General features: G+C 40.2%; 2 protein-coding genes across 2 annotated transcripts; one reads left to right on the top strand and one right to left on the bottom strand.

Annotated features, from left to right (window-relative positions):
• Nucleotides 1–412: 412 nt before the first annotated feature.
• cunh11orf24 (chromosome unknown C11orf24 homolog) lies at nt 413–16737 on the bottom strand. Its single transcript, XM_087171517.1, has 3 exons — nt 16561–16737; nt 12514–12905; nt 413–6542 (listed from the first exon to the last, which is right to left on the bottom strand). Exons 2-3 carry the CDS (start codon nt 12653–12655, stop codon nt 5410–5412), a joined length of 1275 nt encoding a protein of 424 aa, XP_087027643.1. The 5' UTR covers nt 12656–12905; nt 16561–16737; the 3' UTR covers nt 413–5409.
• A 2582-nt stretch (nt 16738–19319) lies between these two features.
• cox8b (cytochrome c oxidase subunit 8B) lies at nt 19320–22107 on the top strand. The gene is made up of 2 exons (XM_023397442.2): nt 19320–19576; nt 21812–22107. The coding sequence occupies exons 1-2, from the start codon at nt 19469–19471 to the stop codon at nt 21902–21904; spliced, it is 201 nt and encodes a 66-aa protein (XP_023253210.1). The 5' UTR covers nt 19320–19468; the 3' UTR covers nt 21905–22107.
• The last annotated feature ends 3831 nt before the right edge of the window (nt 22108–25938 follow it).

Below are 25938 nucleotides of genomic sequence, written 5' to 3'. Positions count from 1 at the left end.
AGGGTTGGAAAAAATAAATATTATTCCAGAGCCAAAATGCTCCCTTCTCTTTCCAAACCTTTAACACACTTGAATTTTATTAGCATGCATTTCACCATTTGATTAAGCAAGACCAGCTCAGAAAAGCACACCAATAAAAATATTTCACCTTTTACAAAAGACATGAAACAGAAGCCAAGTTGAACTTGTTGTGCATCCTTCAGAGCCCCGAGGCCGAGGTGGAGCTGTGAGAAATGTGGTGAGCAGATCGATGTGCTGAAACCGAACCGCTGGCTACACCTGGCACTGCAGCTTTGATCCCTGAGTGCTCCGTTCACGAGGAGTGATGGTATCACACTAACTGCACTGCAGCTCGCAGTTATGAATTATACAGAAGATCAGACATTGATCGACTCAAACACCACAAGATCAATTTAGTTCTTTTATATTATTTATTCTCTCTTAAGTAAAAATATCTTTTCAAAGTGCATTAGTACAATGTTGAGTTGGCACATGGCAGGTGTCTCGACTTTCTGCACATCAGACATCGCAAACACAATCCACCAGTCTTTGTTTCCATGATGTTGAACAGCTCAGTTCAGGATCGATGACATCATAAAACTCAAAATCATCAAATGTTGAAATTGCTCCACTGATGTAAATGACATAGGTAAATCTGTTTACTTCATTCTAACCAGAGGAGCAATTTCTGCCATCACTGCAGACTTCAGTCAGTCTCACAGATGGCTGCTTCCATGATCACTGAATGATTTTTTGTGATGTCAGGACAAACAGATGTTTCTCTCATGATTACTAGTGAACAATAGACGCTTCCTCCATGGTAACCACCTCTCTGCACCAGACACTGATTTCCAAGTCCGAGTGAATATCTGTATCTAATGATCGTTAGATGTTTGGGTTATCCTGACATCGAGAAATTGTTATTTTGTGATGATGAGAAAACATAATGTATGGAAGCTGAGAACAGCCATGGTTCATTAATTTTCATGAGAAACAAAAGGTTGTTTTTTTGCAATGACAAAATAATTATCGCAAATGAATGTCTTTATCTGCTTCTGTATCAATGAGCTCTGTAAAACAGACATTTCTCCAAATGCTGCTTGCTTACACATGCACGCACACATAAAAGATTCTGGCAACAAACAACAAGTCAGTTGTGGCATCATCTTTAAAGATATGGTAAATTGGAAAATGAACACAAAATTGGCAGGTCCAGTAAAAAAAAAAACAAAAAAAAAACGTAAGTCAAAACTTAATGCACTGTATACGCTGCAGAAATACACAAGAACACAAACATGACTTTTTAAGACATCATGTGCTGTGAGATTTCAGATCCATCCATAATGGAACACAGTTCACATCATCCTTTCAGTCAGTCACGTGTTGAAAATGGCTTTACGTTTCCCTTGGCTTTATCATACAATAATGTGCTTCAGTGATTATTTGGCAAAGTTCCATCAACCATGCACGAAGAAGTAAACCAACACAAAGTGATGGAGAAAAGAGAAAAGGCAACAGTAATTCAGTGTGTAGCATGGACACCGACCTCTGGGATGTGTTTTTCTTAACACACAAACTATGAAGAGCACGTGGGCTAATAAGCCTTCATGTCATATATTGTTCATAACTAGAGCAGATGCAACACATACTGAGTACGTGTTCATCACTTCATCAGACTTCCTCACTGATTCGCAGAGTGTTTTTAAATGTCTCTCATATGTGGACCTGAAAGCTCAGTGCACGGCGCTTTTTTGTGTTTCCAGGGGACACTAAAAAGTGATGAACCTGGCTGCGACACACTTGCTGCTGTTGTTGTTCAACGCTTTTAACTTCAAAATTCACAAAAAAAAAAAATCAACAAGTGCGTCCCAGCCAGGTTCATCACTGTTTAGTGTCCCCTGGAAACACTTATGTTGTGAGTGTTTGAAGCTCATGTAGTCGATTTGATGAAGATGTTTACTAAAGTTGTTTGTGTTTTGTCTGTTTGCATGGGTTTTTTTAAGTTGCAGTGGATTGAGCTCTCAGGGCCACCGTAGCCTCATCTCCAATGTTACTGCAACAACTCACAAGGTTTATTTTCACATTTTTGAATTGAAATAAGAGCTTAAACATTATTGTTCTAACAGAAAAATATCTCATGAGCTTCAGTCATTAGAAAACAAAGTCACAACATATTGAATTATGAGAAAATGTCCTAAGATGTATTAAAAGTAAGTGGATGAATGGCTTAAGATTCATGTTCATCAGTGAAATTCAAAACATCTCAACAAAAACATGATAAAAGGTACAGTGAGGTACATTCAGTATTAATATCTATGAAGAATCTATTTAGCGGTTTCACACTAAATCTAACCCAGGAAGTTGTTCAGGGACAGACAATGCATTAACACAGAGGACAAACAATCCAATATTTTCAAAATAGCTGAGTGTTCAAAAATACATTCATTGTGAGGAAAAATATCAAATGTATTGAAATAAACAATCTGGTATGGCCCCTTTCCCATGATGCACAACAAACACTGAAAAACCTGCTGAAATGTCGCCACATCAGTGAATAACAATAACATAATGAAAGTTAAATCATAAGACTTTTAAAAAAAACTGTTGGGCCTTTGGGAAATACTGTTTTTTTGCTGTTTACCACAGTTACATGAGATCACTGAGAGTTTTTATTTGATATTGTACAGATCTCCAGTAAGACACTAGCTTAGCTAAAGACTGGAGGCAGGGCAAAGTGTTAGCCTAGCTCCATCAAATGAAAAAATACTCTTCCATAGAGCTAGGCTACAAGCTCCATCTGCATCCGGTTTTAACATGAGTCTTAACATGTTATTGTGGAGCTGTTGGTCTGTCACTGTCTCAGCTGGGGTTTAAGGTTTAACACACTGAAGACAGGGTGTTTCGGTAGCTCACCTGGTACAGCACATACCACAAACAAGGCTGAGTCCTTACTGCATGTCGGCCGCCTAGTATATTGTCTGCAACAATCTTATGTGGTCAAGTAACCTACAGTGACCCTGAAGCTGCAGTTTAAAGCAGAAACACATTTTCACCATGCCGTTATCAGATCATTGGCTGTAGCTGAACTCATATTTTTTTTTCTGAAACCTGGTTCCTGTGACATATAGGAATCATCTAATGCCACTGGAGATCACTGTACTTAAACCTGCAAGTTCCAGTTTAGATGAACCCACTCTAAGTGATATAGTAACATGGGAATCGAACCCCGCTCTCGTTTCATATTCATCCATCCATCACAACCTCCTCCTGACGTGGACTTTGTCTCTCTTCACTCCACATCACCACACTTTTCCCTTTGCTCCTGTCATCATTACTACGACCACTAGATGTCGCCTAGCAACAAAACCTTTGCTTTGGGTGAGTATTGGAGTGTGTTATTGTCTCTTTTGGTAAACACTAACTGGACCCCAGCTTTGTGCTAAGCTAAAAACATCCTGGACCCTGTAAATGATGAGCCCAAAGAATCTTCTGGTGAAGTGTGGGTTTTACAGCAGACAAAGCTATTTCCCAAAATGTCTGTCATGAAATGAAATGGAGAGATGTGTTAACAAACACCAACACTGTCAGTATAAACAGTCTGCAAACACCGTCACCTTCAGTCGTACTTCATGTGGGTAAACAAAGGTTAATTCAGTGACCATTGTTTGGAATACACTGGCAGACCGTCTCCACAAAGCTTCCGCTCTCATTCCAAGATATGCACAGTAAGACCTCACTGCTCTGTCTGATTATAATTATTGATCAAGTATTTTATGTAACTGGGATGGATTTGATCATTTCTCAGTATAAAGTGAATGAAGGGTTTTTTTTACAATCTGCCTGACTGTCTTCTTTAACGTCATCAGAGAGCCAACAATTAACAGACTGACAGATGATGAAATCATTGACTGCATGACTTGACTCAGCTCTCTCTCTCTCTCTCTCTCTCTTTCATATCTTTGGCCCTGACGCAGCAGCAGCAGCAGGGGAACTAAACAAAGAGTGATGGAAATACATCTTTCACTGTGCTCAGCTGGCAGGAGTACCTGTGTCAAATTCTAATGTCTTTCTGAGAAAACTTTAATACTTCTGTTGAATCCTGAGGTTTTTTCCATTTTCATTAAAGTGTGGACGAGGCCACTTCAAGTCCAGATCTCTCACTCAGGTCAGATCTTTTTCAACGCACACTACTGCTTCTGATGGAACTGGTACTTCATCAGACAGCTACATGTAAATGATTATTCCACTGTAATAAATCTTTTACAACTTTCATCTTATTTTTGTAGTTTTGGATCTTTTCTATCAGTTAAAATGCCACTTTACTCACTGGAGTAATTGCATTTAAACAGACAGGTTGTAAATAGTTTCTCCAGATATTGTAAACCTCTTTATTTGGAGGTCAAACTCAAAGTGAACACACCTGAAATGTTGGTAACAACTTCTGATTTGACCCTGATCAAGGCCACAAGTCAAAATGTGATTGTTTCACAATGAAGTTGTTTTCCATATTTCAAGTGTTGTTTTTGAATCAAGGGTCTGGGTTTGCTTTCAGATTTTTAGTCAATTAGTCACTTCTGTGGTCTTTTTAATGGGAATAAGTAATTGATGAATTACTAGAAACTGAAAGTCACATCTCAGACGTAGTAGTCACAAATATGCTTTGGTCCTTAACAGGGCTGTCCCCTCTATTCAAAACTGAATGTGTGGAAAATGCATTAAGCTGTAGGGGCTGCGTTCAAACTCATTTTAGAACAAACTTGAACTGCTTCAAGTAACAGCCCTCGTCTTTAATGAGCACAAGACTTCTCTGTGACTACATTCATCTGCAGGGTGACAATAACTTAAAAAAAAAAAAAAAAAAAAAAGGAACCAATTTTTAGATTTTTCATCTAGCAATTATTTGAAAAACAAACAAAAACCATCCACTTTAGTCTTTTTCATGTCATTACAAACAGAGCAGCTCTCCTGGAAATGAAACCTCAACTGACGAGGTCATCTGTTGAGCCCTGTAAGCTAGTGACTGGTCCAGTCACTCTGGAACCAACAACAGCGACGTGGAGGAGACTGGTGTGTTACTGGGCCGCGCATGTTCTCATAGAACCAGCGTCACATCCAGGTAACATTAACATCTGGCAAAAACGGGACAAGCCAAACTCTTCACATTCAAACCATCAAAGAAAAAGAAGCAAAATGAGAAGAAAGCGTTAAGTGGAACTTCTGTGGTGAGAGTCAGAGTCTGTTCAGTGAGCTGGTGCTCGGTTCAGTCCGCTCTTACCTCTCCCCTCACTGTGACAGCAGCACAGGATCTTCACCTTGTGAAGCACCAGCGTGTCACCATCCTCCTGTCTCCAGTCTCTGACTGCAAGCGCAAAAACAATCTCCACGAGTTGTGCTTAACCTCCTCCACCCTCACACCCCAGAGTCTGTGTACATGCCATTGATCAGGTAATCCACCTGGGTGTAGTCCTTCCTCCTGTAGCTCTCGTAGGCCTGCGTGACGAACACAGCCACTGTGACCAAGAAGAAGAGCAGGCCGAAGAGCAGGACAGCCAGTAGAGATGCTGTATCCACCAGCTGGCTGGTCAGAGCACCGCCTGCTACTTCTACCGCCGGTTGCCTCGGGAACGAGTCAACCGGCTCATTCTGATTGGCTGGAGAACTGGCACTGGTAGCAGTTACAGTAGATGGCCTTGTGGTCTGAGATGGTGGCATCCCAGTGCTGTTTGGCTGTGGCATGACAGCTGATGATGATGGAGGCGTCATCTTTGTAGCTGTGGTAGTGGAAACAGTTGCAGCACTTGTAAGAGTGGTTGTTGCTTTTACTGTTGTTGGAAGATGTGGTGCTGATGGTGTTGTTGCAGACATTAGTGTTGTTGTGGTTGTTGATGATGGTGGTGTTGTGGTTGTAGACGGTGGTGTTTTGGTTGTAGACAGTGGTGGTGTTGTGGTTGTAGACGATGGTGTTGTGGTTGTAGACGATGGTGTTGTGGTTGTAGACGATGGTGTTGTGGTTGTAGACGATGGTGTTGTGGTTGTAGACGATGGTGTTGTGGTTGTAGACGATGGTGTTGTGGTTGTAGACGATGGTGTTGTGGTTGTAGACGACGGTGGTGTTGTGGTTGTAGACGACGGTGGTGTTGTGGTTGTAGACGATGGTGGTGTTGTGGTTAGTGTTGTAGATGATGGCGCTGTTGTGGTTGTTGTAGATGATGGTGCTGTTGCGGTTGTCGTTGTGGTTGTAGAGGTCACCACTACAGTGGCTATGAGTACATTCCCATCAGGCCTTGCAGTGGTTGATGTATTAGTACCAGTGCTTGTGATGGCTCCAGTATGAGCTGGCATGGGTGAGCCTGCGATGGTAGGAGGAAGAGGAGCTGTAGGCTGATAGTCTGGTGATGCTGGCTGCTGATTGGATGGTGAGGCTGTGGACAAATGGCTTCCTTCTGCAGATTGGTTTAGTGGTCTGACCGTTTGCAGATCACTGGATCTGGACCCTGAGGAATCCTTGGCTGTTGCATTTTGACTGACACCATCATTACCACCTGGGGAACAACAGACTGCATGAGTGACCAAGCTCAAAAAAAAATCTATTTGTAAATGATTCAGATCTGCCCCAAAATGTACCCATGACCCCTCCTTTCTGCATAATCCTGCAGACAAACAAACAAACAGACAGACAGACAGACAAACAGACACGGGTGAAAACATAACAGTAGAGGTGGTGGAGGTAATAAAACCAACAGCAATAAACATAAAATCTGCAGCATCCGACACATCAGTTTTACTCCACACCCCCACATCTATCTATTATATATTCACTCGTGGCCATTTCACATCCGTCATGTCATAGGTTTTAATGTCCTGATACTCAGTACCATCTGCAGGAGGGTAGAAGCTGAGACTCACTGTGCAGCAGGTGGGTCGTCAGTGTCAGAACAGCGACACAGAGTGGGTTCATCCTCTCAGTCCTTCTTTAAAGATCATACATCACTGTTATCCTCCTAGGACACTGATGTAACCTGCACTTTTTTTTTGCACTGTTTTGGGTTTGTGAACACACTCCTGTGGCACGGCATCTCATGTATTGTTTGGCTTACTAGAGTTTAAAGAGTCTTTTTGCTTTTTTTAGAGTCTCTTCTTTAGAGTCCTACATTAGAACATTATCAACCTAATGTAATAGAAAATCTGTGAAAATCTTCAAATTTTGCTCCAAATTTAACATATTCATATATATATTATTTAAAAAAATTTTTTTTTACTGTACCGTTTTAAGTTTGTATTTGATTGTGTCAAACTTTGTATATAACCCCTGGCACTGTGTATGTGTTTGTTTGTCTTTGTTTCTGTTATGTTACTACTGTTGGGCATTATATTGTATTTCCAAAGTGATGATAAATAAAAATAAAAATAAAAACAACAAAAAAAGAAGTAAGTATTTAATATGAAGTGAGATTAAATTCAATTTGAAATTTACCAGCAGGAAAATTCAGTTTAAGGGAAACAAACTATTACAAATATGTAATGAACATAAAAACTTGAATGCATAGAGCAGCAGAGGAGAAAAGTAGTTCATGTCTGACAAGGTCTGTCTGACTGAAAGGTTGCTTTTGTAGTCATGGGAGCTAATTAACAGTGTGTGGATTATTTCTTTAAAACTCCATATTTTCCTCTTCTCCAGTGTTTTATTTGAAGTGTTGATCCATAAGAAGATATATTTGTGGTTTTAACAACCAAAAACCATCTCAGTGTAGTTTTACATCTCCTCTCTCAGGCTTCTCTCTCAACAAGTCAGTGAGCCAATAAGAAGAGAGGAGGCTCTGAGCCTCTCCTCTGATTGGCTTACTGTTTTCTTAGTGATCCAATAAATGTGTGCATTTCTCTGTGGACTGAGGCTTTGATACTTTCACACTATTAATATAGAATCTAGACCTGATCTATAATCAAACAACACATGAACATCTAACTTTAGACTTTATAAATTCCTTTAAAGTCTTCACTACATATATTATATAATTCTGGACAGACATGGTTGAAAAATGCAACTTCACTGGTTGACGGAGGCATAAAACCATGAAGTTGTAAATCTAGTTTCAGCTACATCACCATCATCCTCACTGAGAACCTAGACCGTCTTTATAATATAAGAAGACATGGACATCTACCTTTATACTATATGGATCTTTAAAATAAGGCGGCAGGGGAACAGTTTATTTCCAGTTATCATCTGAGAGTGTGAAAGAGTTCATTGTCATTATGTATTTAGTGTAGTAATTTCTCTGTTTGTTAGAAGCTTTGTTTTAAAAACCAGTGCTGAAATGAAAAGACTAGAACAACTAAATTATTCTACTGTCCTGTTCTGTGTTACTGGTCGTCTATTTGTAAACTCAGTAATATGTCTCTGTCAGGATCCTGTAAGAATGATGACTCAGTTTTTCCAGTGATGTGATTGGTCAGTGGTTGGGCTGACAGGTTTTGATCTTAACCTGCTCCAGAGCAGGTTAACTTAAGCCCAAAGATAACTGGATACCACTCTAATCTTGCTTTCTGGTGAGACTCAAAAAGTAGCTGCTCCCTCACAAAGATCACAAGCTGCGGTCACCTTCAATTCATGTAGGAATAATACATTCCATTGGTTTTTACTGCAGATCAAAAGAACCACACATCTAAACTTCTCTAACCACTCGCTCATTGTAATCCACAGTTTATCCATATGCTCAGTATCTTGTAAACACTCCCAGTTTTGCCAATATGGCTCTGTAAAAGACTCCAACCGTTTGGCCCAGACCCTTGAAAAACAGCATACATGCGCAAGAAATTCAATTCAGTTCAATTCTGTAAGAATATTTGGTTGAGGCACAAACACCTGATAAGAAAATAAAAGTCAAATACATTAAAAAAACATCTCTCAGGAGCAACACTACTGCAGACGGGTTCACATGCCCACTCGTGTCCTCTAAGTATCCCGGTCATGTGTTGTGCATGTAAACATCATGTCTTGATTTCAAAACCTGACGCCTGTACTACGAAGCAAGTTCAACATACCCAGGATAACTTTTCATTATCTGGCTTAAGTGAACCTAACACTAACCATCCTGATAACCTGCGCTGTGAAGCTGATTATCACCTGACTTCAGTAAACTCAGGGTTTACCTGCCCAGCTACGAGTGTGTTCGTGTGACAGAGCAACATCGTCAGAACTATGAATAAAGTATATTAATATAATTTCATTTATAACCATGGAAACATTGAAGAGTGTGTGGACCATTGTTGGTTTAGTTGTTATTTCTCCTCATGTTGTTCTGAGCTGCAGTGATGAAGAAGAGTAAAAGCTTCATCACTGTCAGGAATCCTGTCCATTAAAGAATCTGTGTTCAGGTCAAATGAAGCTACAACAGTTATTATGTAGTTATTTAATGATAAACTCTACTCTGTTTGTTAGAGGCTCTGTTTTAAAACCAGAGTGACACATGGAAAGACTCAAACAGCAAAACCGTCCATTTATAAAAAAAAGTCTACTAGTTGTTATTATTTATCACTTTATTATAAACTCTTTTGTTCCTGGCGGGATTCTGTAGGAATGATCCACAGCAGGTTAGGAGTTCAGCATCAGTAACCATGGTGATTTACCCAGGTAACACGTGGACCACCGTCATAGGACTGAAAACCGCGAGTTAAACTTGAAGTTACCTCGATAACCTTAAATCCTGCTTCGTGGTAGAGACCTCTGGACAGGCCCTAATCCTGGTTGAAAAACCTGGATATTAGCACTCAATGATATGCAATAATAATCATATTGCGATATGACTCATGATTACAGTTGGAATGGTCATTTGTCACACGTCCATACCTTTACATCAGGATCGGATTTAAACACAAAAATTCTCAAATGCATGTAACCTCAGTAACAGAACTCAGAGCTCTCTCAGATAGCACGGGTCAGTGGCTTTGCTGCCTTGAAGCAGAGCCTGCAGGCTTGGACAGGTGATTGAATATTATAGTGTGGCAGTGATGACTGGTGTGAACCTGGTGAGGGAACAAGTCTTTGTTGACACAATAATCTCCCTGTGTGTGGGAAAAAAGAATCAGACTTCCCTAACAGTGTTGACTTTGGCGCCACCTGGTGCTAATATCAAAGAAAGACACTGGCTGAAAGCAACACACTCAGTCTCATCATGACCGCCATCAGAATATTTTAAAATAACTTGTATTCACAGATAGATTCCACACACAGGAGCTCTGTATGTTAATCTTATCTACTAACACAATCACAATGCTGATGGAAGATGACACTTACTGTCCACTTATCTGTCCTTCAGAAAATAATCTCTCTCTAGTATTGAATGAAGGGCTTCATCTGTGTAGACCACCAGGCTCCATGCACACAAACATTTTAGTTTTAAAACGCATCACTTTTGCTTTTGTTTTCACCTGCTGTCCATTCTCTATTTTAATTCTACAACTGTCTTTGTTGTTCCTCGTATTTTCTGTAACTAATCAAATGCAGAATAGACAATCTACTTCCTGTTTACACCGGCTCGCACAGTGTATGAGAATGCTCATATGTAGGGCTGCACATTCAATCAAAATATAAGGCCAAGTATCTGGAAAAGATTTTGAAATTTCCAATCCCTACACACCCTACTTTGTTACTGTTTAATGATGATTCTTCCCTTAGGGATAACAGCAGGTTAGCGCTTAGGAAGATCATATTTGCAGGTTTAACTGCTGCCAAGAAGACAATTATGCACTCATGGTTTTCTCTCGAGTCTCCGTCGATTAAAGAATAGATGAATCATTTCAGGAATATCGCCCTCACACTGGCCGTAATCCATAAGGCCCGGGCGTCCTCTGTGGAGGCTCATTGGTTCTCTTTCAGACCCACATTTTCTTACATACCTATAACTCTGATAAAATAATTTGATAATATAAAAAAGTCTACACACAGAGTCTGCCCACTTTTCTTGTGTGAAAAGCTGGTCTTGGGTATAGTTTTAGGTTTAGTATAATGTTTGTCTAAACTTTTGTTTTGTTTTTTTTTGTTTTTGTGTACGTGTGTTTGGTGTTTTTTTTTTTACTTATTGTAAATATTGTGGTCTACTTATTGTATTGTTATTTCTACTTTTTGTCTAATTTAATTTTCCAAGGCAATGGTGGTATGTATTTAGTTCTTTGTTTTGTTTGTCTTGTTGTTAGTGACTGTGTAATCCTTGGTAATTGTATTCTATGTACAACTATCCCATGTAACAAAAGGCAATAAAAAGTTGATCACAAAAAAAATACATATATATCGAAATCAATATATATTCGAAATATATATATATCGAAATCATAATATGGTCAATCGCAATATCCAAATCACAGGAGCTGCAATTTTTTTTGATGAAGGTAAAATGTGTCACATTGTTGTGCATTGTTAGCACCATCAGTGTTGTGGTGCTACAGAGACACAATGACCTACAAATCATATTCTCCAGACGTGAAGCAACATGTTTGTTTCGTGCAAGACCAACAAAAATCACATCATCATCATTTTTATATTTTCTTCAGTGAAAGTGAAAATGCAAAAAAAGACCACTCCAACTGAAATTGTAATAGCCGCCAAAATAATCACATTATGATCTTTTTTGCATATTGTTCAGCCCTAGTCATGTGATATGTGTTTTCAGGTGTGTTAGTATGGACAGAGATCGTTCCTGATATGGAGCTAAATCACTCGTCTGGACGGAGATGGTTTTAGTTTTAAAATGCCATTTTAAAATGAAAAGGTTTTGAATATAGCTTCACTGCTTGTGTCTTTGCTGTGAAGGCCTTTGAAAATTGCTCTCATATAAATATTTTGCAAACTTAGCTTATTTGCTTTCTTTGCTGTCTGTGCACATCGCTGAATTGCGACACTATGACACACTGAAAGCTGGATTTATATCGCTTTACACATGTCGGGGATTGTTGAAGTGGTGAAATCACCAACGCTGAACTATAAATTAAAACCTACACCAGAGGAATCCACGGTGGCCCTGAGAGCTCAACACAATGCAGAAAACAGAGGAACCTGCTGGGACGCACTTGTTGTTCAGTGCTTTTAACTTCATAAGTCACATTTTGGCATTGAACAACAAGTTCCAGCCAGGTTCTTCACTTCTTAGCGTCCCATGGAAACTCTTCTGTTGTGTTGTGAGTATTTGTAGCACATGTGTTGTCAAACTGATGAAGATGTTCTGGATTCGTTTGTGTTTTATCTATTTGCATGTGTTTTCTTGCACGTCAAGTAGGAATGCAGCTTGAATACTGAAAATGTGACTTCAGTTTTTAAAAAAGCTGTCAGTTACCAGATTTTATTTAGGAATGAAAAACAGGGAAATCTTTGCATAGTGGAACAATTAACATCTGTACATATTTATATTTGTGACTTTTATCAGTGCTAGCATGTAGCCGCTGAACGTCTATATCCTGGCTCATACTCACATGCAGTGGAACAGTTAGCTTGTGCTGTGTTATGCTGTGTCAGGGGCTCACCTGCAGCTGGATCTGGGCCAGCTTTCAATACTCCGGAGGAGGAGGAGTCAGTGAGGAGCAGCAGCAGGTAGAGGAGGTGAAGACACACCAAAGGACTCAGCTGGAATGTCAAAGGATGTGCGGACATGGTGGACACACACATACACACACACACACAGACACACACACACACACAGACACACACACACACAGACAGACACACACACACAGACACACACACACACAGTCACACACACTACCTAACAGCTACACACATACACAGGCCTAGACTGAATTCACACACATACATGCACACGCTCGACAGGTACAGTCAAGTGCACGCAATCAACTTGCACACACAAGGAGGAGGATGGGGACCAGGAGGAAGTGACAGCAGCATCCGCTTTTTCAACCTACAAAAGACAAGAACACCAACACAAGCACATGTCAACAGCAGCCATTAGAACAGGAATTGGTTTCACTACAACTCAGTGTTTTTTTTAAAAATCCACTTGCAGTGACGTGAAACTTGTTTGAGACAGATAATGCATCAAATCAACATTGAGACACTTTATACAACAATATAATATCATATAATAGTGTAAAATGAAATGATACTAGTCTAGTGATATTATGACAATATGATGTGTATTATTATTGATATACTTTATATAATATATTCATTTTAAATATATTGTTATAATAATGTATATTGTTATATAACATAATAACATTTTGTTAAATAGTGATGACCCTATGCGACCACACCAGCAGGTCAGGCTCAGGCACATGGGACAGTGTTGCCAAACAAATTGTACTGGAAGCTACAAAGATTTGATCTATGATCCAGTCGAAGGCACTAAGTATTCACATATTTGTACACATTCACGTATTTTAATTTGTAGGTTACAGCCATTCTGAGAAAGGCTTATGGTTCAAAGATACAAAACTGTGTTCACACCTCATCACAGGAGCTAGACTACCAACTTAATAACACCAATTACACATTGCATTCCCTATGAGGTGTAAAAAAATGCAGCAAGTCCAACACAGGCCAGATGTAAGGAGAGACTACCATCTAGTGTCTGAACAATGAAAGTGTAAGTTAGAGCAGTAGAAGCAGCAGCACCTCACTAATGTTCACTTTATCCAACAAGACTGAAGCCTTTCATAGAAAGAAATTCACGGTGGCCGATGAGGACAAACGCGCTGCAACATCCCAAAACACTTCCAACAGGAGAACAAAGCTGCAAATTCATAAACAGATTCAACATGCAGATTCAAAAAACACATACAACAACAGCAACATGCTGCGAAGGAAAAACGTGCTGCAGGAAGCCTGAACAAAAACATTAACAGCAAACATGCTGCAAATACAGAAACGATGCAACAACAAAAAACACACAAACCCCTAAAACAAATGCAACAGAAAAAAACACTGCATATTCAGGCATCACAACGGAAGTGCTCCAGGCCTCTAGGGGGAGCACTAAGTGGAACACCTTGACCACAAGCTCGAGCTCTCTTATTGGAAGTGTTTTGGGCTGTTGCAGCGCGTCAGGGTTAGGCCACTGTAGGAATCACTTTACAGAGTTGTTTTACTAAGTTGTGGAAGAGTGAACTTTTTCTCCTGAAAGGTCAATGTCAACTGGAAATAAAAACCACTTCATTTCAGGCTTTCACTGTAATCCAAACAAAATGAGGCACTAAATAATGCAAGTACTAAGTGTAATAATCTCATATGTGTTTAAATACAGAATTCAATTTTTATTTGTACATTTGCTGAATAAATTCGCCGTGATGAAAAAACATTTGGCGGTCAGTTTTCATTCCTTCTCACAGGCGAGTCAGAACTGGAGGCATATTGTTTTCAGGTTGTCCGTCCTTTCCATTCTCTTAGGCACGATATCTCCGTAACGCCTTGAGGGACATCAAGACTAAAGGATGAACTGATTAGATTTTGGTGGTAAAAGGTAAAAGGTCAAAGGTCACGGTGACCTCACAAAAATGATTTTAGCCTTGTGAACACAATATCTCCGTAAAACCTTGAAGGAACTTCTTCAAATTTGGTAAAAACATTCACCTGGATTCAAGACGAACTGTTTAGATTTTGGTGGCTAAAGGTCAAAAGGTCAATAATCAGTGTGGCCACACAAAACGTTATTTTGGCCTTATGAATGCAATATCTTGAGATATCCTTAAGGGAATCCCTTCACATTTTGCATAAATGTCCACTTGGACTCAATGAGAAACTGATTAGATTTTGATGGTCAAAGGTCAAGGTCAGTGTGATCTCACAAAACACTTTTTAGCCATTACTCAAGACTTCACACAGCAATTATGACAAAATTTCACACAAATGCTTCATATTATATATGACTGGATAAACAGGGATGCGATCTGAAACTAGTCTGAGTTGAGAAGGCAGACAACCATGAGGAGGTGATTCTAGTTTTTCCCTCCTTTTGTTATGTTGAAAAAACCAAAATATCGCCACCTTTAAACCATTTTGATTTTCTAAGGAACAATCTGGTGTTTTTGCATACAAAAGCTGTGGTTGTTGATTGTATTGAAACATTTTCAAGTCTCTGGACTTTAGTTCAAATTCTACTGCAGTACCTGCTCTGAATCCCCAGCTATACTCCTTTACTGGTGTCAGAGCTGAACAACATAATAACATGAGTCTGTGGTGAAAGAAATTGTTGTCGTGAAAAAACTTGTGATTGTAATGTAATTAAAGTTGGACTAAAAAAGGTGTGTTTCTGATTCTCCAAAAATACAAGAATTCATAACTCTTTAGGAGCCCCAACTAAAAATGGTTATCAGATATTAGCCTTCAAATGAGGTGAAGGGAGGTCAATGAGGTGTTCCTCACAAAAAGTGGAATCTGAATCTCTGTAACGATCTTACATTACAGAAGTTACCCATTCAATATGAAAACCCATCATCATTAAAGTTAGTGGGGTCTCACAGCTGGACCACGAGTTAAAGCACAAATGTAGAAAGGAAAATGCCAGAATTTGAAAATACAGTCATGGGAACAAGCAACACAGCCACAAGGTATAGCCACTCATCACCTGCTTTCACGGAAAATCTACCTGTACAACCACCCACTACAACACATGGAGATATTACAGGAAATGACATGAGCAGCTTGTTACCTGTTCAGGAGAAGCACAACAACTTCTGTCCATCTAATAGCACATTATATTAACACATGTCCATCTGAGCCACGCATCTGCAATAGTCTCTCTGTCTCTCTCTCTCTGACAAGATTGGATCTTCTAAAGTTTGAAAAATATGTATGCTGAGAGGTGATGATGGACTTTTTTCCCAGCCACACACAAGAATTACTGCCTACACAGGCTTTAACGGGGACGGGCTTCATTCAGCTTTAGTACAAACACTCTGCACAACGACCTGCCCTAAAAGTAAACGGAGTAGTCAAAGGTCATTAACGTTGCCTACGTGGAGGGAAGTGGTGGGAGACACACAGACCAGGATGTCTGCGGAGTCAGCACTGAAGTTAGAAAGCCTCAAAACCAAACTCCATTCAAACAATACGGCTGTTTAACGTTGCCACCGGCACTCCACGGAACATGACTTTAGGGCATCCACTTAAACACACAACAACACTCAACTAAACCCAGAGGCGGCGAGCACTGGGAACCTTTGACAGAAGCTACGAGTTAATGTTAAAAATGTGCTGTTGTGTCTCACAATACATGTCAATAAAGCAGAAAGTAGTGACACTGGGCCAAGACAAAGTCACCGGCGTTAGTTCAGACCGGTAATCCCAAAGTTTAGCTCATATTCGACGAACACAGTAACAGGAAGTAACGTGTAAGCAGTTAAAACTCAAACTGCCAAAAACGTTATCGACTGAACTAATGTTAAAGATGCTACAGCTAGTTAACATGCCAGTAAACAGGGTGGATATGTCATGAGTTAACGTTAAACGGTGAACAGACATCTCCCCCTCACAGTTAACATCCACACTTTAGCCTAGGTAATGATAACAAGCCATGCTATCATGCTAACTACAGTTATGTGATTTCGTAGACTTACCGGCGATCTGCTGTGGTGCGTTTATTGAACACAACAGGCGCAGACAGGTATCCACGGGGAGCTCAACACTTCCTGGATGTAGGTGAGTGTCTTCTTCTTCACCTGTATTTCTGGCAGCGTGGACTCATCCTCCGTGTATTCTGCCCTCTGCAGTCCCACCGAACTAAAAACACGACGACATTAAACAGCCTGCTCTTGCTGCTGTTTGCCATGAGGGGTGGAAGTAACAAAAATGAATTGATAAAATGGAGCTGATGAAAGTGCAAATGGATTACAAAATAGAGTGATAAATTGTCAATTGGTTTGATCAACTTGATTGACATGTTATTGTGAAATAGTGTTTACAACAAGCAATTTATTTCAAATCAGCATTTCATCACTTCCATTTTTTTCAATTATTTTTGTTACTTCCACTTTCCTGAAGTGAGTAATGTAGCCATTAGGTCAGTGGTTCCGCACCTTTTCCAACTCATGGCCCACTTGAAAATAGATCAGTACTGACGGCCCACATCCGAACCTGTGACAACACGGAGACCATATAATACTTTCTCAGAGCACTTTTTATTAAAATTATAACGATTGAACGTTCATGACTTTCTTTCTTGTTTAAGGGGGACAGATAACTTGTCAGTTCACCACCTGACTCTCTTTTCCTTTTAACTCTTCCTGTTACTAACCAGCTATCCTTTTTTGCCATGGAGGCAATCTTGCAGCACATTCAGAATGAGATAGCAAAAGTATCAAATGTGACACTACGGGTCTCTAGCCTTGTTAATGAGGCCAACTGCAGGGGCAAACATGATTGGACGAGTGGTCAATTGCATGAAAAGAAAGTGCACAGTTGTTCCTCTTAAAATGAGTGTACTTCGCTGACCCACAGAGACAGGTGATCAGTCTGTGAGGTCAGTGAACGCTTCACTGATGATCCACTAGGGGGTCATTATCTCAGCGGTTCAACTGTTCAATCAACAACACATTTCTACTTAAAATTGTATTAAAATGTAAGTTGTTGTAGACCTGCATTTGAATTTTATCCTCTCACTGTTTTACCTCTTTACTTTTTCCCTGTTTTGTTTTGTTTGTGTCCAAGCTCTTTAAATGAGCCTGTGTGAACTGTGCTACATAAATGAAGCTGCCTAACCTGAGTACATAATGGGCCTACTATTAAAATAAATGTGACTATGGAATTATTACTACAGCCATCACTTCCAGGGGAGACTGGGGCAACTTGTCACACAGGTCATATCTAAAAAAACCAACAGTTACATGAGTCTCTAAGTGCTCTGAAGTCATTTTGCTCTTGACATATGACATGTATCACTGGAAGCTGAGAACAATTTTCAAATTTTCAACCCTAAAAGTAAAAAATCTAAACTGCAATATTTCTAAACGGTGTGTGTTGATACCTAAACCAAAGTCCTGGGCTAAAGTTAGCTGTAGCACTGTTGCTGTTGCTGTCTGCCGTTGACTCCACAGCCACACCGTCTCCACCTGCTATTATTGGTTAACATTGGTGGAGGCGTGCTGATGTAAGAACACATGATATTTGTTTTACATTTACATTTACTCATCTGTCAGACGCTTTTATTCAAAGCGACTTCACCGAAGCTTCAGAGCAGTAGAGCCTTTGGTGTAAGAACTAAGTACTACATCTATTTAATAAGTGAAGGAGATCAGGTGAAGTTCACAGTAGGAGCCAGTTAGACATGTGAGGGTGTTAGAGGTGTTAGGAGAGGAGGCGCTCTGTGAAGAGAGTCTTCAACAGACTCTTGAAGACAGAGAGGGACGCTCCTGCTCTGATAGACATGGGTAGACCAGACCAGACCAGATCAGACCAGACCAGAACAGTCTGGACTGAGACTGTCTTGTGTGCAGGATGGTGATGACAGACCACATTCATCAGAGGAACACAATGTCTGAGAAGGAATGATTAAGGTCAAGTAGATGGATCAGACCCAGATGTCCCTCTGAAGGCAGCATTAGAGACTGAATGAGATTCGGGCAGTGATGGGTAGCCAGTGGAGGTCGATGAGTGGCAGAGTGACATGTGATCTGTAAGACTGGCTGAAGACCAGACAGGCTGCTGCATTCTGGACCATCTGTAAGGGCTTCACTGTGCACTGTGTTCCTCATTCTTCTTCTTCTTTTTTGTTATAATTATGAATGTGTACAGGTTGATGTAGTGTGTTTATGTGTGTAGGATGCTCATCATACATGCAAAACCTCAATGCCATTCTATCTATTCTATTACATACACACACACACACACACACACACACACATTTCATCATTATTATTATTTCTACTGGATACTTTCTGCCATCAGTATCATCATTTATTTTTTCTCTCTTCTTATTTCATTTATCTATTTGTTTTTGTTTGTTTTTCTCTCATGTGTTTGTTTTTATTCTGTGTTTGGTCCAATGTGACTCACTTTAAGCGTCTCTTCACTTGTTCTGTAATCACTTAATGAAGAAAAAAACTATGTAGGCTACATGACTGTAATTATTTTTACCTGTCTGGCTCTTTTATAATCTACCATTAAAAGGTGTCTGCGGCTCCATGAGGCGCGTCAGTGTGTCCGGCAGCTGCGCGCTGGAGGAAGCTGTTTCCAGCAGCTGAAGGCAGAGGGTGAACTGAGGACGCGTCCCGCGCTCAACGGTCACGGTGTCATTTAGGTGACACGGCCAATCAAATTCCGACGTAGCTGCGGGATTACGCAGTCTCTCTCTCTCTCTCTCTCTCTCTCTCTCTCTCTCTCACTCACACACACACACACACACACACACACACACACTGAGACACGCACACAAACACATTCCGCCTGGTGGCTCGTAGAGAAAAAGTGAAAGTGAGGCCGGCGGTGTCATTGTTTGTCCCTGTCTTCCTCCAGCACCGAACCGTCGCTATGTCTCTGCTCACCGTGTCCCGGTTGTTCAGGAGTGCGCTGAGGACTCAGCTGGTCTCCGCGGCTCATCTGTCGTCCAAACCTGCCAAACACAATGTCACTGCAGGGGTGAGTTCATGTTCCCTCCACTGACCTAACATGACCTCAGCAGGTAGCCTACTCCTATAATCCGACAGAGGCTGCAGATCCTCCCGCAACAGGCTGCAGTCCACACCGGTCAGCGGTCAGCGGTCAGCGGCCGCGCATTGTTCCGCGGCACAGCGCATCTTGGCCCGAGTGACGGAGCAGGTCCTGCCCGCAGCCTGACCTGCGTCAAACTTTAAACATTATTACTTCTCCCATTCTACAAATATTTATTATTTATTTACATGAAATTTTGAATATTGTATTTATATTATTTTCCCTGCACAATGCTGATATCGAAAACTTATCAAACGAATTTATTTTTAACCCTTTCGATAAGTGCGTCAGTATCTCGCCATTATTCCGCCTTATTCCAACACGTAGACCTCTCTGCCAGCCCAGATATAACCGCAGGCTATAGACTGCACACACACACACCACATTACCCACAGCCGAACAATGCTAAGAGTTTATTATTTCACTGTGTTTGACACAGCAGTGCAGGAGTTTAATGCACTTAGTGTGACTGTGAGTGTGTGAACACATGCGTCCCGTTGAGCAGCTGCCAACTTACTGACCTTGCTGCTGGTCAAAGTCAGACAGAGTTGACCTGAACCGATTTAAAATCAAAGATTAATAATGGTGGTATTTAGGGAGCGACCACGTGTTTGTGCTCAGCTCACATTGTCAGTCACAGAGATGATTAATGATCAGCTCGGCTACATTTATATTTAGCTCAGCAGGCTCACAGAATGTTTGTACTTTGTGAAGCTGTGTAATAAAGAGTGTTGTTGTTGCTACAGATAATTTATCTTGCTTGATACCAGCATTGATTTGTTCACCTCTGCTCATTTGGGTGAAAAGATGCCGCCTTCTTTGGTAAAAAGCTCTTTGTTGTTCTTTCATTAGATACTTTCTGTTCTACAGCAGGAAGTCTTACAGTCACCTTACAGTGTACGGTTATTGACTTATATACAGACTGATTTGGGATATTTATGACTAACATGTTTCGCATAAACAAACAAATTAGAAAAATGAAACATATGTAGCCTGCAGCAGGATGTAACAACATGTAAACCAATGATCTACATACAGTTTCTGTTTTAAAGGCACCCTGTAAAGTCTTCTTGTAAACAACGTTAACATTCAGTGTTTCTCACCAAAACATGTGGAATGTGTTTTCTTCCTCTTAAAACATTTGAGAAGTTGATTTCTGATGTGTATGTGTGTCCTTGTGTGTGAGATACTAACAAAACGATGCTGCTCCACAGCGCCACCTGTGGATCAAAACTCCACAGTGTGCCTTTGAACCCAAAGCACTGACTCTGTGGAGACATAATGTATCTGCTGATACATCCTTCAGTCCAAGTTCATTTTCAAGATGACGGTGACCTCATGTTCTTGTGAATGCAATGTGTCAGGAATGCCCAGAGGTTGCTCAAAAGTCAAAGGTCACTGTGACTTCACAAAACACGTTTTTGCTCATAACTCACTAAGTCATTCACTAATTCTGACACAATTTAACTCAAATGTCTATAAGGACTGAATGAAGTGATGACATTTTATAGCCAAAAGGTAAAAGGTTAACTTCACTGTGACATCATAACGATCTGTAAAAACACTCATGCTGTAACTAAGGAAGGAGAGACTGTGACCGTAGATAGATATTCTAGTTATTTAATTATTCTAGTTTTTGTTGTGTTTTCTGCCAAAGACAACAGCAGCCTTGTACTTTATAAGACCAGGGCTAGAGAACAGCAAACACTATTCTCAATCACAAAATAAAGACAAAATAAAGAAAAAAAGAATCTTTCTTTTTTAATTGTTTATTTATTTCATTTTATATTGTAGAATATATTGTACTTGTTCAGTTGCTGGGTTAATGTTTTATTTTATTTACTTATCTACTTACTTTGTAAGTGGGTGTGGTGGGGTTGTGTGTGTTTTTGTATGCTTATCATTTAAAAAAGCAATAAACAGATTTTAAAAAAGTATAGAGGAGGAATGTTTGTCACATGTCTGATCTGCTGTTCATCATTAACTGGTCTAAATATGACGGAAAGGATGAAACCATTTGTCTCCTTCTTTGGTGTTCTGGGACTAATGTGTGTACACTATATTTAACATTCTATAATTATTTATTATTATTATCATTATTAGTCTCATATGAAGTCTAGTAACATAAGTTCAACCATCTCTTTGTGTCTTTGTGTCCCGCAGGAGCAAGCAATAGCCATGACAGTCCTGATGATGACCATCCTGGGCCCCTCCGGCTGGATACTGGCTCACCTGGAGGACTACAAGAAGAAGTAGAAGAAGAAGAAGAGAGGATCAGTCCGGTCCAGATGAAGACGCCGGCCAGTCAACCCAGTCCCCCTCCAGCTCTCTGCTGCGTCGTTCCTCGGCTGCTGAGATGAGAGCTCAGTTTTCTGCTTGTTTCCAGCTGACCTGTGATAATGTACATCTGTGCATCTGTAAACCTCTCACCAATAAATACATGTTCAGTGTAAAGGAAACTGGGCTCAGTGTGTGTGACGTCTGATTGATGACACCGATAAGGAATACGGTGCTGCAACTACAGATTTTCATGATCGAGTCATGTTGATGTTTTTATTTTCTCAATTGATTAAAAATTTAGCAAATACTTAGAAAATACTGAGAAACAAGGTGACATTTTGAAATAACTTTTGTCTGCCCAACAGTCCCGAAGCCAAAGACACTCAGTCTAACTATGTGGATATCTCCACATAGTTAGTGTTTCGTTTTCTGCCAATCAGCTAATGGATTAATCAACTAATTGTTTCCACACTAGAGGCATAATTTGTCCAAAAAAACAAATATAGTTTAGTATGCCCATTGTGCAAAAACATTACAATAATACTTTGATGGGTGTGATCTTAAATTGCTGTTTTGTCGTGCTACATTCAGAGGGGTTTCGGTGTGTTTTAGTTTGCATTACGACACATTTATTATTAATACATCCATTTATTGGCTCTGTAAGATAAAACGCTTCTGGTTAATACAGGCCCAAAGAAGGGAGGTGTGTAACTCCCTATCATTTCCTTTCTGGAGAGAACAATATTCATTCAGTCTTCTATTATTTTTAGAAACTGCTTTGAATTGGGTAACTAAAAGACAAGTTACAGTGGTAATTCATTGTCATTAATGAAGTGACAGTATTGAACACGTTATTTACTCTCTGTGTGATACCAAATCACAAGGTTTATTCTCAAATCCCATTTTTGGAATATTTAAAAACTGAGAGAGTAGCAAATTAAGGTGTATAATATGAGAATGAATGAAACAGTTTATACAGGCTTCTATTTACACATATGAGCACGACTGTGTAGATGTATATGATATATCACCTTGGACTCTTGGACACTGAAATAACACTGTTGTCATTATCTTATTAATGACAATATGAATTAAGCCTGAGGAAATGGTGTGAAGGCTGCACGGTGGTGCAGTGGTTAGCGCTGTCGCCTCACAGCAAGAAGGTTCAGGGTTCGAGTCCCGGCTCGGCCGTGGGATCTTGGAGTTTGTATGTTCTCCCCGTGCCAGCGTGGGTTCTCTCCGGGTACTCCGTCTTCCTCCCACAGTCCAAAGACATGCAAAATGGGGACTAGGTTAATTGGATACTCTAATTAAAACCACACTAAATTGACCATAGGTGTGGCTGTGAGTGAATGGTTGTCTGTCTCTATGTGTTTGCCCTGCGATGGACTGGCGACCTGTCTAGGGCGTACCCCGTCTCTCGCCCGAAAAGATGCTGGGATAGGCTCCAGCCCCCCTGCGACCCTACTAGAGGATAGAAGCGGTAGAAAATGAATGAATGAATGAAATGGTGTGAATCAGGCCTTCATGGTAGAAGGAGGCCAAGAAGAAGAGAAACACAAGGACTGGACATTAGACCTGATTTCCACTGGCGTTCCTCGGGACCATTCAAGTGAATGGAAAAATGTGTTCAAACTCTTGACTGGTGCTGTGTATTTATATATACACTACCGTTCAAAAGTTTGGGGTCACTTAGAAATTTCCTTATTTTTGAAAGAAAAGCACTGTTTTTTCAATGAAGATAACATTAAACTAATCAGAAATACACTCTATACATTGTTAATGTGGTAAATGATTATTCTAGCTGCAAACGTCTGGTTTTTAATGCAATAGCTACATAGGTGTATAGAGGCCCATTTCCAGCAACCATCTCTCCAGTGTTCTAATGGTACATTGTGTTTGCTAATTGCGTTAGAAGGCTAATGGATGATTAGAAAACCCTTGTGCAATTATGTTAGCACAGCTGAAAACAGTTTTGCTGGTTAGAGAAGCTATAAAACTGACCTTCCTTTGAGCCAGTTGAGAATCTGGAGCATCACATTTGTGGGTTCGATTAAACTCTCAAAATGGCCAGAAAAAGAGAAATTTCATGTGAAACTTGACAGTCTATTCTTGTTCTTAGAAATGAAGGCTATTCCATGCGAGAAATTGTCAAGAAACTGAAGATTTCCTACAACGGTGTGTACTACTCCCTTCAGAGAACAGCACAAACAGGATCTAACCGGAGTAGAAAGAGAAGTGGGAGGCCCTTCTGCACAACTGAGCAAGAAGACAAGTACATTAGAGTCTCTAGTTTGAGAAATAGACGCCTCACAGGTCCTCAACTGGCAGCTTCATTAAATAGTACCCGCAAAATGCCAGTGTCAACGTCTACAGTGAAGAGGCGACTCCGGGATAATGGCCTTCAGGGAAGAGTGGCAAAGAAAAAGCCATATCTGAGACTGGCCAATAAAAGGAAAAGATTAATATGGACAAAAGAACACAAACATTGGACAGAGGAAGATTGGAAAACAGTGTTATAGACAGACGAATCGAAGTTTGAGGTGTTTGGATCACACAGAAGAACATTTGTGAGATGCAGAACAACTGAAAAGATGCTGGAAGAGTGCCTGACGCCATCTGTCAAGCGTGGTGGAGGTAATGTGATGGTCTGGGGTTGCTTTGGGGCTGGTAAAGTGGGAGATTTGTACAAGGTAAAAGGGATTTTGAATAAGGAAGGCTATCACTCCATTTGCAACGCCATGCCTTACCCTGTGGACAGCGCTTGATTGGAGCCAATTTCCTCCTACAACAGGACAGTGACCCAAAGCACACCTCCAAATTATGCAAGAACTATTTAGGGAAGAAGCAGGCAGCTGGTACTCTATCTGTAATGGAGTGGCCAGCGCAGTCACCAGATCTAAACCCCATTGAGCTGTTGTGGGAGCAGCTTGACCGTATGGTACGCAAGAAGTGCCCATCAAGCCCATCCAACTTGTGGGAGGGGCTTCTGGAAGCGTGGGGTGAAAATTCTCCAGATCACCTCAACAAATTAACAGCTAGAATGCCAAAGGTCTGCAATGCTGTAATTGCTGCAAATGGAGCATTCTTTGACGAAAGCAAAGTTTGAAGGAGAAAATTATTATTTCAAATAAAAATCATTATTTCTAACCTTGTCAATGTCTTGACTATATTTTCTATTCATTTTGCAACTCATTTGATAAATAAAAGTGTGAGTTTTCATGGAAAACACAAAATTGTCTGGGTGACCCCAAACTTTTGAACGGTAGTGTATATATATATATATACGTATAGATGATATATATACACATATGAAACCTAGATAGAGCTGTAGTTGTGGCTCATGACCTAAAACTTGAAGAGCTACTTCCTGGTTAGTTAACACAGCTGCAGTGTATGTGATGGACTCTCTCTCCCTCGAATGTCTAAACGTCATTACACGAGTTTCAAATACTGAATCATGTATTCATTTAGTTGAATACATTTAGTTGGCTTGAAAAAAGCCCAATTTAAATATAGTCTACTGAGTTTAAAATTACACTTGAATTAGCTGAAAAAGACCAACATGTGTTATAATCTCCCACCAGGCTGCTGAGGCCTGCAGGTTAGTAGAAACAACAGAGAGGACATGACCTCAGTGTCCTCAGCTGTGTCCCAATGTGAAGGAAGCATCATGAAACTGTTATGAAAATGATCAAATGATTGAGCCTATGTGAACAACAGGAGCAGCTACAAACGGCTGATTGAAAGCTTGTGTTGTAGAACTGCTTGTGTAGATTAGATTGTGGGTTACGGTTATCACACCTGATTGCAAATAAACACATTTCACTCAGTTCCTCCTCCGCTTTAGATCCAGCTGCTAATTGGTCATTTAACACCCTGAGGGGCTGCGAGGTGAATGTAAAGTCTCTAGAACTGAGCTTTTCTTCTTCTCGTCGGTTTTCTTGTTCTATTGTAAACTTTATACTGGTCATTTTCATGTTAATCTATTAATAAAAACCACAATGGTG

The sequence above is a fragment of the Seriola lalandi genome, unplaced genomic scaffold, assembly GCF_002814215.2.
Source record: "Seriola lalandi dorsalis isolate HSWRI2012SDOR001 ecotype SW California unplaced genomic scaffold, Sedor1 jcf7180002055008, whole genome shotgun sequence".
NCBI lineage: Eukaryota > Metazoa > Chordata > Actinopteri > Carangiformes > Carangidae > Seriola > Seriola lalandi.
This window is presented reverse-complemented; position numbering and strand designations above follow the sequence as displayed.